Source organism: Agelaius phoeniceus, chromosome 14 (genome assembly GCF_051311805.1).
Source record: "Agelaius phoeniceus isolate bAgePho1 chromosome 14, bAgePho1.hap1, whole genome shotgun sequence".
In the NCBI taxonomy this organism is placed as follows: Eukaryota; Metazoa; Chordata; class Aves; order Passeriformes; family Icteridae; genus Agelaius; species Agelaius phoeniceus.
The window spans coordinates 1177237-1194354 of NC_135278.1; the positions used below are offsets into that span (position 1 = coordinate 1177237).

Sequence of the window (17118 nt, forward strand, 5' to 3'; positions counted from 1 at the left end):
CAAATAACTATTCTGTGAATTTATTTCAAATCAATGCTTTTTATTGAGGATAAGTAAAGGTAAGAGGTTGATGTAGCTGGGCCCGTGAAATATGCAGCTACTTAAAGGGCCGTTGCAAGTACAGTGGAGCCAGCCAGACTCCTTTCAGTTGTGGCAGACAGTGTGTAGAAGGGGCACAAAAACCAGACCTTGCGGCTTCAGTGGGCTCTGGTAGGGTTTTGGGGAGAACTTGTTCCCCAGGGGGCTGATGTGCTGGGAGGGGTTGCAAAGGGGGACAGCAGGGAGGGTGTGGGTCCAGCTGGACTCCATGACCCTTCTGACTCAGGATATTCTAAGTTTGTATGCATAATGCATTTCACAAATACTATGGATCTTGATCATTCCTTCTTTAATAAAGTTCAAAGATGAAAGCAAATATAATAATAAAAAATATACAGTATTAATATGTCTTTTTCTTGGGGTTTGTTTTTTTTCCCCCAGTTTTGGCCACACTGTCTTTGTCTCCTTTTATTCTCTTCAGTACTAGTCATTGTCACAACTTTGCCATCTTGTCTTTCTTTCATCCTGCTTGGTGCACTTCACAGTCACTTGGATGTGGAAAATTCAGGATAACTCCGTGCAGTCTTGAATTGTGCAGTTTGATTCTGATAGGGAGAAAAGGATAAGTCTGAAGGTACTGCTAATAAAGAAATTGTTAACCCATTGGACTCTGTACTGTATACTGCTATGCCAGAACATGGTACATTTAGAGAAATAGAAACTTGAGTTGTTTACATTGTGAAGAGGAAATTTTAAAGAACTTCATTTTGCATGCATCATGACTTAATCAATTGAAATACCAACAAACTATAAAATAACACAGAATACTTGAGAGTAAAGCTATTTTATTACAACAACTAGTATAGTTCAGAAAAGTAGACAAATTTTTCATGGCAAGGTTAGAACAGAGACAACCTGATATAATGCTAAATTGCCAGGTAGTCCTCACATAGGGTAAAGAAAGATAGTATTCCTTTCATTTCTTCATCTCTATTTGATAAATATTTGTAACTGCAGTGCCTGTTGGTACTGTAAAGGCATGCACATCTGCAAGTTCTTCAAACCCAGTTAAATGAATTTTAAATTCGATGTGGAACAAAGCATTCCAACAAGGACATTGAAAGATTCCCAAGTGAGCAACCTGCCTGGCAACCTGCCAACATAAGGTGAGGTAGATTTGTTAAGGCATACTAGTGATGAGAGACTTCTGCTGAAGCTTCAACAAACTATCATGTGAAACACACTTCAATACCATCTCCTCTGGCAAGCAGAAAATGGGATGAAGTTGGTGGTGTGTGCTGGTCTACTTCCTTGTTACTGAGGAGTAGGTTCATCAGCAAGCACAGAGGGTAAGATGGTGCACTTGAGCCTTCAAAAGGGAGTAGAGGAGATGGGCAAGTTCATACAAGTACTAGCTCTTCTCAGGGCACAGTGTGGGAAGATGGGAGGGCAGGCCCCCACCCCACAGGTGGAGAATAGATGCTCTCCATTTCTGTGCTCAGACTGCAGCCAACAAGGGTAATCTTGTACCAACAAGGGTAGTCTGATCCAGACTGCTCTCCTTCTCTAGTTCCAAGGGCTGGCCAGTCAGAATCGGTGAGCAGGACTGTCCACAGTTGGTACCTCATGTTAAAGTTGGTACCTCACGTTAAAGGCTGAGTTTCTTCAGCCCTATCAGTCCACAGACTCATCAGATTCAGAAGCTTCATGATGTGTTTGGGGAGTAGGTTTGATGAACAGATTTCCACCTGAAGAGACCAGTTTCCTTGCTTTGTGGAATATCTCAGACAAAAGATTTAGGGTGATAATGGTCTGATGCACCAGAGTCTTGTAGAGGGGAAGTGAAGTGTGGGTTCTTGTCATCTACTGCTGTGAAAGTAAATCATGAAGGAGAGACCTACACAGGCATGTGAAGGTTTGGCCAGAAAACCTCAAACTGTTGTTTCCCAAACTTGGTGATTCACTGAGTTTTAGATTAGGTTTTAACACATTTTAAACTTCTGGTGGTCATTTCTGAATTAAGAAGAATTAAGAGGTAGCTATTTGTGAAGACACTGTTGCTTGCATGGTTGTAGTCCAATGAGGTCAACTTGTCCCACCATTTGGAACACAGTGCAGGAAAGAGTTTCGTAGACTTCACTGTTTTTAGCTTTCTTAACCTATATACCTTTAGGATATTCTTGCAGGAAGAAAATAGTTTGGTTTGGTAGATTCCTGTTATTAGAGGATCCTGAAGTGTCCTAATATTGTGCTTATAGCACATTTTGAGACCTAAAGCAAGCATTGGTTTTTGCAGGAATGCAAAATGCATTCAGCTTCATAAAAGCTCCCAAATTTTTTAACTTCTAACACTAACTCACCACCTCTTGAAAGCCAGGGTGATCATGAAGTAAACTGTTGTTCACTGGCAAAGGAGTAACAGGAAATGGAGGATTTCCAGAAAGCTCTTGATGCCTAAAGAAAAAACAAGCCAATGTACAAAGGCTGAATGTCCACCACATACTGCCGATCAGAGTACTGAGACTTAACTCTTGGGCTGTAATGGTAATATCCAAGAGGACAATTGATGTAATGGTAATGTCCAATGGTAATATCCAACAGGACTTACATGAAAAATAAAGATAAAACAAATGAAATATACCCAAAGGTTTAATTAATGAGGAATCCTCTTATGAGCATGCACAAAAGGGTACTAGATTTCACCATGGGAGTTCAGCTTAAATACTGAATCTGGGGTGTTCAGACTTCCATTATAACAGGTTTATAACTGTGCATTCATATGTATATGACAGCTGCTTGTGCATAAACACACAAAAAATGCAGGTGTAAACTTGGTGGGGTTAAAAAAAGACTTGTCAGATTTTGTTCCCCAATGACTGAAAACATTGTTAGTACAAGCCCCAGGGTTCAGCATGTTCTCATGGTTCTGAATATTGCAGAAACAAATAAAGTATGGAAAATTGAATCTAACTAATCATCTGGTAAGCTTAACAACCAAACATTATAATTAACTGCAGCCTGTCACAAGCCCTCGGTAAGGATGCAATAGCAAGATGCTGTTTCAATGAAAAACCTTGAAATTGCTCTTTGCTCTACCACATCAACTCACTTTCTTTATACAATTTTTTTTAAATTATGATCATAAGGTTCATTCACAGGTGATCTTTGTTACCTGTCTGCAGGAGACTCTAAGTCAATATAGTGTTCAAAACCGTCTGTACAACTGTCTGGTTGTGGTGAGGGAGAACTCCCTGGAAATAAGAAAAGAGCATAATGACTATTCAGTTTGACAATTCAATTAACCAGTTAAAAACCACAGAAAGTGTTTTGTGTCATCTGTAGTCTCCTAGTAGATCGAAGATAGTATACAAAGGTATGGTGCCATTTTATGGCAGATAATCAATAGCATCACCTTACAGCTTGAAAATGTTCATTTCTCATTTATTCACTTAGAGAAGCAAAATTCAGGGTTGTTGAAGTAACCAAGAACAATATCATCACCTAGTTACAGACACAAGAGATGCTTCTGATTTTAAGAACCACAGACATTCTGCTTAAACCCAGCAAATGCTCTGTAGAGCCTTTGAAGGAAGCAGTAGCACTGAAGGAATGTGAGTCCTTAATGTCTGGGTTGCAAACGATGCCTGATTAAGAATATAATATAAACTACGATCTCTTACCTTTAAAACAAAAGCACTGAAAACTCTGTGGCTTTAGTCTAAAAATTATCCAAGAGTTCAATAGTGGCTGGCCATACTGAATCAATTTTTTCTGTCAGACTGCAAGGCAAAGTTACACCCCAATTCCTAAATGTAATCTGGCATGAAAACCTGGATTGCTGTTTTCCATACAGCAGTCTCTGACACAGCTTGCAAGTTATGATGTTCTGAACCAATCTATTGTATTCTCTCAGCAAACAAAAAAATACAAAGACTGAATCTTTCCCTATGTAAAAGCCACAGGAAGTCTTTGTTTCTTAACAAAAAATTAATTTTCCAACTACAAATTTTTATCTTTGTAATAAAAGGCTTTAGGATTCAAAACTGTTCTTAAGAAAATATAAACATTTACACTTTACCATTAGGACTACAAAACATACCCCTCCAATACTGCACGGTAATTGGTCTTCCATACAAACAGATTCCATCCAGCAGAGCTTTTGCATAAGGCACTGATACTTTGTGTTTAAAGCAGACATATCCAAAAGACTTAGGTTTTCCTTCTTTGTCCTCACAAATCATCACTTTGGTTAATGGTCCAGCCTGAAAGAAATTTCTATTATTTAGGAGGAACTGACACTTCATTATGTTTTGAATATTTAATTATTTCTCTTCAGCCGTAGTCAGAAACCGTAAGTTTCTTACTTTGAAAATGTCTCTCCACATTCCCAAAGCTCAAATTTGGAGCCTTCTACAAACAAAAATCAGCTCCAAAAATGTTAAAAGGGAACCAAGCATCAATTCCTGTTTAATCTTTCATAACCAGAATTTTTATTATTTTTAGAATACCATACCATAATAATTCGTTTCCCAAAGGGGAAGAATAATTTGCTGACTCCATAGCAAAAGTTACCTTCCAGTTCATAAATAAAAATATTAATAGTTTAGAAGTAGCAGTAGTTACGTGCTCATCATTTGATGGAGGGGAAGAGCTAGAGGTCAGGGATGTATGTTCAGGACTATGCCATAGCAGGAATATTGAACTGGATGTTTTCAGTTCAATATTGGATATTTGAATATTGAATATTTGGATATTGAAAATTGGATATTTTCAATGATAAGGCAAGACTAAAATGAGAAGCATAGGCTGTTGCAGCAAAAGGGAGTGAAAACAAGATAAAACAAGGGAAAGACAAGTTACTGGGATGACCTAACGACCCAGATAAAAGCTGGGAGTTGGATGGCTGTTGCAGATTATGCAGAAGAATAATGCAAAACTGTGTTCTAAGACCATCTTTATCACTTTTACATTTTGTCTTGTATTATTTATGTCCCCTAAGAAGATAAACTTCTTAAGCTCATATTTACAGTTTACAGTTATAAAGCAGACTACTTTTTAATCTTGAAAACAGGCAGGAATTAAGCACGGGCTTCAAACAGGTCCAACTATTTTGTGTTTCTACACTGTCACTGAAAGGTCAGGGTTTGAAGGGACCTCTGGAGAGCATGTTGTCCAGCTTTCCTAACTGAACATCCCGCTGGTCGAATTTTTCTTCTCGAGCATTAGAACAGCATTTCGATATATAAGGGTACCCGTCTGCTACCTGCAGGAAGAGCTCGTAGAGGATCTCCTCCCTGACCCGGCTCTCCAAGTTCCCCACGAGCAGAGTCTGCTCCGCCGCCTCGGCCCGCCCCAGGGATGACATAAAGCCTGTGGGAGCCCTGCGGGAATGCGAGAAGAGCGTCCCAGCTGCGGGGAAGCTGCACTCGGTGTGAGGGGCCGGGCCGGCTCTTGGCAACACGGGAACGCGGGAAGGAAGGTGTCGCGTCTGTTTGTGACACCACCCCCAACATCTGTGACACCGTACTTAATCGTTCGGTGTGTAGTAATGATGGTAAATACAAACATGAAGGTTTTCTCCTGTATTTTTGCCACTGAATCTTAAGTTCTAGCAGGGCTAACTGGTGCAAAACAAAGTGACCAACCCTGAAAAACAATCCACCTTCTCAGACTAGTATTCACAAGTGTGTTCACACCATCCACTCCTGCTATTACCATTGCAATGGGCCCTTACTGTAGAAGAAGCTGCAAACAGAGCAAGTGCTCAGCTCAGGAGCAAAGAGAGAGGGTTTTATCAGATAGAAATCCATGCCAGCCTTGCAGAAAACCTATTTCTGCACTGTGTTACAATGTTGGCTGATATAAACAGGCGAAATGAGGCCAAGATCTTTTAAAAGGCTTGGGCCTGTTTATTAAAAATCAAGACAACTGAAGATGAGACCTCAGGGTAAGACTGGGGCCTACGTGACAAGTCAGAGATACAAACTAACAAACTGTGTTCAACACAGGGTGCTTCCTTGGACACGAGTTTCGAAGAAAGGCGCCAGGTGCTGTGCTTTCAATCCACTTGTTGATCGGTCCTTTTCCTGGTTGCTGGTTGGCCCACAAGATAGTGCATTCTTGGCCAGTTATTCTAGAATTCTGAGGCTTCATTGGCTGACTAGTCTTCCAATCACAGTTCATATTAATGTCATCATCTCATGAGGTAGCTTTCTGGAAAATTCCCCCACTCATTTCACCACCCCCCTCTAGTGGGCACACATTTATACTACAGTACATTTAACTCTATGTTATTACTTCATAACTTACTACATAAATTAGGTATCACAATCTATTCAATTAATTAACAATTCAGAATAAAATTACATCATTAACAATTCATAACCCTGCCTACAATAGCCCACTTTATAACATCGGCTTTGTGAAATATAAAGCTGTGATTCGTATCAGGTACAAACAGGTGACATGGGTATTTGTGAGTGCGAAATGTGCGGACGCGGACAATGGGAGAGCTGTGAATTCTAACAATAACTGAGGAAAATAAAGCATGGGAAGAGGCCTTTGAACCTATCTTTTGTTTGCAATTAACCCCGGTTGATTTAGGAGCATTGGAATTAAAGCGTTAAGGATGTTGCTTTTTGCTTGCAGTTAATCCATAAAGAGCTCTGCAATAATAACCTTTTGAAGTATAATTTTAGAATATTACTTATATCCTTGAAACTATAGCTTTAGAATATATATAAAGGAAATATGCTTATCTCACGCCTTATTGAAGCAGAGAAAAACAGCTTGAGAAAGGAAGATGAACATCACCTCAAGGATTTATGGTTTTGACCAAAGGGAAGCTGGACATCACTGTTATTAGATTTATAGTCTCTGCAATTAAAAGGTGGAGCCACATCTGGGGAGCTGGATTCCACCAGATGGGATTCGTCTTTCTTCTTTCAGAAACTGGACCGCCACCATCTGGGATACTCCTTTGAGATACATCCTGAGAGAAACTAAAATCACAATAGTGTATAGAATTGTGATGTAATAATTTGGAATAGAAATTGCTGATGAGTAAAAATTGGAAATAGAAACTGCTGAAAAAGCTCATGAGTACCCCTATAAATACCTGTAACCCTCAACTATCGGTGTGCAGTTGGAGGGAAAACTTCCCCCACTACCCAGCGCTGTATTGCTCATACTTAACCATATTAAATAATAAATTGATTGCTGCTTGAATATTGGCCTAGTCAAGCTTCTTATTCATAACAGCTTGAACAGCAGAGTGATTTTAAACCATGGAGGAACAACGGACTGACCTAATCTCTGGAATAAATTGCTAGAGTTGTCCAGTCACAGCTCGGCAAATGAACAGAGACTTTTGCTCCTGATGAGCTTCCAAAGGCAGCTGGTCACAGGCAGAAAGCTGGGGAAAAGAGTGTACCCAAAGCCATAGGAGCAGCTCCTGGGCAAGGGAGCAGAACTCACGGCACACTGAGAATTCCTGATCCAAACTTTTGTTATAAATACATATTATGTCGTTGGCTTTTCACAAATACTAGGATGAATGTTATATGCAAAATGTTAAAATAACTTTGCTTTTATTTCTGCTATTAACAAAAACGTAGACATAGTAGTAGTGGTAGCTGATAGCTATGGGTGAACTCTCTGTTTGGTCGGGATAACATCCAGTGAATATGTAATGAGGACCCTGCTATTGATATGTCAACTATCAGCATCTGCGATCTGAAGAAAGTATGGACAAAGGTCCAAACTGGAAGTGACAAGGAGGAGTCAAAACCACATTCAAGAAACACACATGTGCTAAAAAGGCAGACCCGGGGAGGGGCCATGTTAAATGGTTCCTGGAAAATGTAAACTAGTTTATGGATATGCATAAGCATCTATGAATATGCAACAGGTTGTGAAAACTGCATATTTTATGACTGGCTTATTGCAAATATTAAAATAAATATTATATGTGTTATGTTAGAAAGTTATGCTGTATTAATTTTCTAAAGTAGTGTGTTAAATATAGTTTGAGGTTATAATATAACGTTAAAATAGAAACTATGCTACGTAAGATACTTTTTAAGTAGCTCAAGAAAGAGATGAGATAATCAAGAAATTCTTCGCACAGAGATAACAGCAACAAAACACTAAAATCCAAAAGAGACAGAATTATTGTCTCCTTATCGTGAAAAACTAGTCTCCTTGCAGACTTCGTGGAGTCTGAAATGATTTACAAGACGAAGGGGGGGAATTTGAATTATAACCAGAAAACACCCTTTGTTTGAAAAGAGTTTTTGAATCATGTATGAGATGTATGAATAGGCAACAGGCTATTGCTTTTAAGAGTTAATCCTTTGTTAGAAAGCCATGCTTTTTTAGGAAAGCATCTGAATGTTCGTATTCTTTGCTTTTATTGTCCTTTATTGTCCTAACTCTGATTGTCCAAATTCTTATTGCTCTAATTTGTGTTACTATTTTTATGATCATTTTATTACTGTTAAACTTTTAAAATTTCAAAACAAGTGATTGGCATATTTCACAAGGTTGATATAATGGAAAAGGTATTGAAGGGGTATCCCCGAAGGTGATGGAATGCTTTTGGCTGAGTGCTAAGATGCACCCTTTAATCTTTGCTTTACTCTCTTTGTCTCCCATTGTCTTTCATTAAAGTCTTTAAATTTTCGCAGGAGAGTGAACGTGTTTTTCACACTTTCTTCTTGTAGAAACACCAGATCAATCACTAACACTACCAGTCGTATGCTGTTGTGAGCATCAGCCTGAGCATCTTTGGTTTTCTGTAGTGATGGCACACTGAGCCCCTCCCAGACAATTGGGCATGAAGCAGCAGGTGTCTACAAGCTCCTATTAACCTGCAAACACTGCCAAAGGGCATCAGCTGAGACAACAGGAGGCCCACCTGCACCTCTGCATCTCCCTGCTTGACAGGCCCGGGCTGGACTGAGAACTGCGATGACCACAGAGCCAGCAGGAAGTCTCAGGCACAAAGGGACACAGGAAGCAGAATAGCAACTCTACAGGACCTGTTTCTGGCAGACTGGGCTTGAGTTGCGCCAGGGTGAAAAATTAGAGCAATGATTTGGTTAACGAGCTGCATTGCCAAGTACTACCTGAGCCCAACTGCTTGTCAGACAGACTATTTCACCTCTGTGGATCAAAATAAAAAAGCCTTGACTCATCAGTAGCCTCAGGGAAAAAATGTGAATTGAGCATATGAAATGCACAGCATCAACTCAATACCTGGATGTGAAAAATGCATATTTTATGACTGGCTTCTCCCAAATATTAAAATGAATATTATATGTGTTGTGTTAGAAAGTAATGCTGTATTAATTCTCTTAAGTAGTGTGTTAAATATAGTTTTAGCTTATAAAAAATGTTAAAATAGAAACTATGCTATGTAGGATACTTTTTTTAGAGAAAGGACTCGCAGCAAGATAGCAGCCACAGGACACCTAAATCTTTCAGAGAAAAATAATTTATTGCCCTCTTATCAGAAGAAATAGACTTCTTCCTGCCTAAGGATCGAAGGCGCCTTAGGATTAGGAGGAAGAAGTTGACAATGACCAGACCGAATCCTTTGTTTGAATGGAATTTATGCATCATGTATGAGATGTATGAACATACAACAGGCTGTTGTTTTTAAGGGTTAATCCTCTGTTAACGTGTTTTGCAGGCTTGTGCTGCCCAGAAAATGGTACCTGGACATCCGTAACTCTTTGTTTCTATTGTCTCATATTGTAATAATTCAAATTGTCCAAATTATTATTACTCTAATTGTATTACTATTTTTACAACCATTTTATTACTATTAAACTTTTAAAATAAAAAAAAAAAATTGGCATTTTTCACACTGGGTATGTGTGTTGGAGATTAATGCAATTATTGATACTTAAAATAACCAAAACATTAACCTGACAGAGAAGCAAGGCTGTTCATTTCTATGAGCTTGTACCACAGGGAAGAGTTCAAACCTTTTAACTTCACCAGCATTCCCAAAGTCATGAACTTTGCACAGAATCAGTTACACTGCTACTGAAGTGTAAGTTTATTCTCCCGCAGAAAACGGGGAGAGGAAAGCAGTACAAGGAACTTCACAATACTGTGATTATTTTCACACAAACCACTGTTACTGCAATAGCATGAGACACAACTGCTCACTTTCAAAATTTTAAAAGGCTTATTAAACTTTAACAAAAATTCAACAAAAAGACTAAATAAGGAAAAATTGTAGTGCTGAGAACTGCCCTTGTAGCTGCCTTCCTTGTGGGCAGTTCATCTTGAAGATGGACGCTCAGTCTTTAATACCCCTGGGGGGGTTGCATCAGCCAACCCTGGCCCCTCCCAAAGTCTGTCAGTCAACTCTTCTTTGCCATTTATTGGTGGACATTGCTTTCTTGTAACTTGATTGGAGGTCAGGTGTTGCCATGCCACACCCCCTAAGCACCAAGCTTTTCCACTCCCAACTGACCCATTCAATGGACACGTGTACGCCTTCTTTTTACCTGTCCTAGGCAACCCAGGCTGTCTGGTGGGAACAATACAGAGGAGGGAAAAAGGTTACTGTAACATATGTTGGGAAATAATTCATGCTATAAAAGAATGTATTTTATAAAGATTGTGAAATCCAAATGAGTCTCTGACCACAAGCAGCCTGAGAGGCAGACGTCTATTCAAACTTGAAAATCCTGAAAGAGGCAGGATAACAATCGGCTTGTTTAGCTTATGAATGGACGCACCCAGCGCAATGATTATCCCGAGGAAGACGCCTAAGAGCAATCATTGCCCTGCTGATAACATCGCCCAAGAAACACTGGCCATCAACCAGGAAACAGCGATTGTCCAGCTCTGCACAGTGAAAGAACCAACTGTGAATATGCAGAGTTACAAAAGAAACTTGGACTCCTTTGCCTCAGGCATAATAAACTGTATAAAACATCCCCACTAGAAGCGGCTCTCGCGAACGAGAGGGGGCCCGATGCGATAGAGGTTGGATCTAGGTTCACCCAGTGCCGAACCCGAGCTCGATGCTGTCTCTTTGGCTGTGGTCGTTTTGAGGACCCTATTTTGGTCGCGGAAAAAGATAAATAAATCTTTTTGCATTTTTGATAATTTGGCTTTTGATTGATCATTTATAACAGAACTATGGGGAGAACAGAGGACATTTAAACTACAATAACATAACTATACATCAATAAAGCTTCTCTTAATATTCACACAATATTCATCCCTTAATTGCAAGAGCCAATCATCTCATTATCCATCTATAATAAATAATATCTATAAACAAGTATCACATTTCCCTCAAAAGAAAACAAAATGCCAGTAAAACTTTTATGCAACAGTCTTCATTATCTTCAGATGGCTTTGGAAGGGTAATACTTCTCTATTCTGCATCTCAAGGCACAAGAGACATTTTCAAACACAGGTGCAGACCAACGAATCCTAATCTCTGCCAGCAGACAAGTTCCTTAGAGCATTCCCTCATCAGAGAATACAGACAGTGAGCATATTTCAACTCATGGCTCAGGTCCATTCCTTACCAGTCACTAGGGAAATAAACTTCAAAATACTCTGCAACCATTGTAAAATCACTTCTGCACAAACCTGTTATAGATGGGTATTGCAATGGCTGGCTCTTGCAATTAATGAATTAATATTATGTGTATGTTAAGAGAAGTTTTATTGATGTATAGTTATGTTATTGAGATTTGTTGTTTGGACATCCTCCCTTCTCCCCATAGTCCCCTTTCTCCCCCGTATGGTTGCCAAGAGACAGCCTTGGAACATGTAGAGGGAGGGCCGGTGCCTTTCCTCTTGCATGGGGCATTTGGAAGGAGGGCGGGCTTCTGCTAGGAGGTGCAGCATGTCAACACCTGACCTCCAATCAAGTTGCAAGAAAGCAGTCTCCACCAATGGACAGTGAAGATTTGACTGGCAGACTTTTAGGAGGGGCCAGGGTTGGCTGATGCAACACCAAGTGTGTAAAAGGCAGAGCAGCCATTTTGTGGGCAAGCACATGGAGGTTTAGTCCCATGCTCCCAACGCTGTAATTTTTCCTTATTCAGTCCTTTGTTGTATTCTGTTAAGGTTTAATAAACCTTTAAAATTTAAAAGTGAGCCTCGATTCTCACAAACCTATCTGTCTCTGTGTTTATAAACATTGAGACAGAGCAGAAGAATGACAGGACTAAGGCAGAGCAATGGGGGAGGGAAAAGCAATAATAAGACAGAAGACAGCAACAGGCAGCAGGCCAGAGCAACCAGGAAGAGCAGACCAATATAGAAACCGAGGAGTGAGAAAGTGGGATATTGTGAAAGGGAGAAGGACGCTGGGATAGAGACAATGAGAGCAACAGAGAATAACAGAGATATGAAGAACAAGAAAAAACAGGGCCAGATGGGTGAAGTAATAAATATCACGGTTGGGAAACAGCAAAAGGATCACACTAATAAATGAACAGGAAAGTGGAAAGTGTGAGAAATGAATGCTCACTTTTAAAATTTCAAAGGTTTATTAAACCTTAACAAAAATAAAACAAAGGACCAAATAAGAAAAAATTACAGTGCTGGAAGTCTCCGTGACCAGCAGCCACGTGTTTGTCTAGAAAATTGATGCTCTGCTTTTTATATTCTTGGCCCCTCCCAAAGTCTTTTCAGTCAATTCCTTCTCTGCCGTCTATTGGTGGAGATCCCTTTCTTACAACTTGATTAGCGGTCAGGTGTTGCCATGCCGCACCTCCTAGTAACAAGCCTGCCCCCCCAAATGCCCCGACCGGTGACTACAATACAAGGGGGAAGTGGAAGAGGACTATGGGGAGAATATATAACGTGACTCTACATCTATAAAACTTCTCTTTACATACACCTAATATTCATCTCTTAATTGTGAAAGCTAACCATCATATTGCTTATTTATAACACAGGTGTGATCCAGAACTGAAACAAACAGCAACAGTTAGCAAAACAAAAGGATAGAGAGAGAAACAAAAGGAAGGAGGAAAGAGATAGGAATGCAGGAACACACTGCAGTAGACAGAGGTACAGAGAGGAAAAAAGTGCCAAATAACAGGCCAGATAAATTGTGAGGAGAAAAGAGGCAGATTCAACTCAGAACAAATCGATGGAGAAGGAAAAAACAGCTGTAAGCTGCAGAAGAGAGACAGAGGATGAAAAAATGAGACAGAACTGGTATGGGACAGAAGCACAGAGAGAAAAAGGAAAGGAAGTGTGGCAGCGTGACAGATGAGTAATGTGATGATTGACTCTCACAATTAATAGACAAATATCATGTATATAGGTTAACAAAAGTTGTATTGATTTTTAGTTATGTTTTACCCCCTCACGTTGTTACCAAGGGACAGCTGGGTTGGGACATCTGGGAGGGCTGGCTTGTCACTATGGTGACATCTGACTTCCAATCAGGATTTGAGGAAGAGATATCCACCACTGGACAGCAGGGGGGTTGACAGACAGAACTTTGGGAGGGGTTAAAGGGTTAAAAAGGGGAAACCTCCATTGTGAGGGGGGCTGAGCACATGGCGGGGGAAATCTTTTGCTCCCATCACCGTAACCTTTTTTCTCTATTCAGTCTTCTGTTGTATTTTTCGTAAGGTTTAATAAACCTTCCTAAACTATGAAAAGTGAGTAGCTGTTTCTCACAGGTAGGAAGAGGAAGCAAATAAGAGACAAAAGTAGAGATATAGGGAAGCAAAATAAAGTAGTCACAGCAGCATGTGAAAAAATGGGGGTCAGGAGAGAAGCAAAGAGGCCTTGAGACACATGAGACGGGGCCCAAGGGACCTTATACTTACCTCAGCTGTGATTCTTGGATGATTCTTGGCACTGCCAGGAAAATTTACCAGTTTGGATGCATCTTTCCCGTTCTCACCCAGTGAGGCAGGCTTTCACTTGTCTGCAGAGAGACCTGCTGGATGGCCTCCGATTTTTATTTCCTTGTCTTTTTTATGGCCTCTCCAGTCTCTGCCATAGCAGCTCCTCTCTGAGCCAGTAAGTGCTCATCCTGTCCCTCTTCAACCTACGCCCTGGAGGGGGTAAGGCTGGTACTGAGATTGGAAATTATATACAGTTTCAATTTTTTATGTAAAATTTTTAAATTCTAATGTAACTTTAGTCAGTTTAGCTCACCTTTGCCCAGGGAGAAGAGAATTGAAGTTTCTTTTCAGGGGACTGGTTCACCAGGTGAGGTCTGATGAGCTTAACAACTCAAGGGACTGGAAGTAGCTCAGAAGATACACAAAAGGAAATAACTATTAACAACCATTAATGACCATCAACTTCAGACATCACCCCTAGCATGATCAGAGGCACCTGGTCTGAGAAAACAGAGATAAGAATGAAAACCTAATTAGCATTGAAGGTGAAGAAATCAGTATCAACAGGAAGCCAAATATTAAGAACTGTGCAACTTGGAAATAATGAAGATTTAACCAACTAATTTCTATGGCTTTTGACTGTATAAAATACGTAAAAATCAAGTAAAGAGCTGAGTCATGGAATTATTTTCTCTGCACAATCCAGGCAATGTGTGGATGAAATTATTTCTGTTGCACATGCTGGCCAGAACAGCATCCTGGCCAGAATAAAGTAATCCTTTGATTCTCTAACACTAAAAACTTCGAAGAGCTGTTTTTGTTTTTCCTGCAGTTTCAGTGACACTAATGTGAAAAATCTGTTCACTCTCCTGTGAAAATTTAAAAAGTTTAATGAAGGACCAAAGGAGACAAGGACCACAGAGCAATGCTTATTATGGCCGGGTGCATCTTGGCACTCAGCCAAGGCCACGCCTGCTACTTTGGAAACGCCCTTTATATACTATTCTATTACATCAGCCTGTTACATATTCATAGACCTTTATGCATAGTAAACTTTTTCTCCAAACTAGTTTACATGTTCCAGGAATTGTTTAGCATGGCTCCTACTTGCGTCTGCCTTTTTAGAGCATGCAGATTCCTTGCTTGTGGTTTTAATCCATTCTTATCATCTCCTGGTTTTGGGCCTTGATCCACACTGCCTTCAGATGGTGAGTGCTGATAGTTGGCATATCTGTAGCAGGTGTCCTCATCCTGTGTTCACTGGATGTTATTTCATACAAGCAGGCATTTTAACACAAGCATAGCTATTTCAGCTATTCCACTAAGCTTAATTAACAACAGAAATAAAAACAATATATTTGTTAGAAAGTTACTTTAACATCACACATATAAATCCATTTTAATATTTGTGAAAAGCCAATATTATAATATGTATCTATGACACTAACGACCCAAATGTGAAAAATGCATGTATTTTATGCTTGGCTTTTTGCAAATATTAAAATGAATATTATATGTGTTGTTTTAGAAAGGAATGCTGTATTAATTCCCTTAAGTATTGTGTTAAATATAGTTTTGGGTTATAAAAATTGTTAAAATAGAAACTATGCTATGTAGGATACTTTTTTTAAAGAAAGGACTCGAAGCAAGATAGCAGCCACAGGACACCTAAATCTTTCAGAGAAAAAGAATTTATGGCCCTCTTATCAGAAGAAATGAACTTCTTCCCGCCTCAAAGGCGCTGTTAGGATTCGTAGGAAGAAGTTGACAATGACCAGACAGAATCCTGTATTTGAATGGAATTTGTGCCTCATGTATGAAGTGTATGAATATGCAACAGGCTATTGCTTTTAAGGGTTAATCCTTTGTTAACGGGTGTCCTGTTTCGGGCTCGTGCTGCCCAGAAAAAGGTACCCGGACATCCGTAACTCTTTGTGTTTGTTGTCTCATACCGTCCTGATTCAAATTGTTCAAATTATTAATACTCTAATTGTATTACTATTTTTATAACCATTTTATTACTATTAAACTTTTAAAATTTTAAAAACAAGTGATTGGCGTTTTTCACACCAAACAAGCCCCAGGCGGGTGCAGTCACTGGCATCATTGCCTGGGGATGCTTCGGGGAAGAATGGACATGCAGACGCTCAGCTGCGGCCTCTGGCAAAGGGAAAGAAGCAGCAGCGACTGTTATTACCGTAGATACCTTGCACGAATCCCTCCTTCTGCAGGGGCTTCTGGGGGACACCTCGACGGCCAACCTGCCGCGTGGGGTGGCTAGTGGACACAGGGCAGGTTTCAGGGGCGATGCTGGAGCAGAGGCAGTGGCACAAGGCGAACAGGGTCGGTCGAGAGGCTCAAGGGAGCTCTGGCCACATGGAGAGACACCTAGCCCTGGCCTCGGGATGTGGCCGTCTCCGCCCGGGCCGGCAGCCGCGGCGGTGGGCTGCAGCTTCTTCCCCGCCATCCCGGGCGGCCCCAAGGCGGCTCTTCCGCACTCGCTGAGGCTTTCTGTCATCTCACCGCTGCAACCGCCCGGCCCCACGCCCACGCTCTGCCACGCCGCTCCCAAATACCCGCGCGGGCACCAGGCCCGGCGGCCGCGAGGGGCACTCAAACGTTGGGCGGCAGCAGCATTCCGACGGTACCGGCGCCGCAGTTCCGCGCTTTGTACTCCGAGAGGCGCCGACATGGTGCCCGTGGGACGGCAGCGGAGCGTCCTTACCGGGAGGCGGCTCCCACCGCGGTGCCGCACACGCGGGTTTCGCTGTGTACTTGCAGTGCGGCAGTTTGGCCAGGGGGTGGCAGCAGGGAGAAACCCCCTTTTTCGGTCAACGCGCATTCGCGGCTTTCTTGGCTGCAGGAGCAGCTACTGACCGGACGGTGGCGCCTCGGCGGGGCCCCGGCCCGGGGAGCCCCGCGGGGCCGCCGTGTGGGGGACAGAGACCGGAAGGTCACAGCCGAGGAGCGGGGAAAGGACACGGAGGGAGGCGGGGAGATGCACGAGAAACACAGAGAGATGACATACATCAGATCCACCCGCGATAATGCTCAGCAGACAGTTCATTTGGGATAACCCACACAAAGCAACCTCATCTGGTTAACTGACCCGCACTGGATAATCCATTGCAATACCCACCCCCAAACTGCACACACTTCATTCACCCCGAATTTTCCCACCTGTTGGTTTCATTGCCATTTTGGAGTTTTTGCTAGTATAACAACT

The 17118-nt window shown here is 41.3% G+C and overlaps 2 protein-coding genes across 2 annotated transcripts in view; one reads left to right on the plus strand and one right to left on the minus strand.

The window, feature by feature from the left end:
• The window catches only part of RPGRIP1L (RPGRIP1 like), a 53279-nt gene extending 42110 nt beyond the window's left edge, over positions 1-11169 (plus strand). Inside the window, exon 22 of the mRNA XM_077185871.1 lies at positions 8763-11169. Within this exon, the coding sequence (XP_077041986.1) occupies positions 8763-8854 (92 nt within the window). The 3' untranslated portion in view covers positions 8855-11169. The remainder of the gene's footprint in view (positions 1-8762) is intronic.
• Positions 372-8763, minus strand: RBM11 (RNA binding motif protein 11). Its single transcript, XM_077185874.1, is given in 9 exon segments — positions 372-525; positions 527-567; positions 569-608; positions 610-676; positions 679-760; positions 2400-2493; positions 3212-3290; positions 4139-4301; positions 5303-8763. Coding segments are annotated over 9 exon segments (795 nt in total). The 5' UTR covers positions 5405-8763; the 3' UTR covers positions 372-398.
• Positions 11170-17118: the final 5949 nt, after the last annotated feature.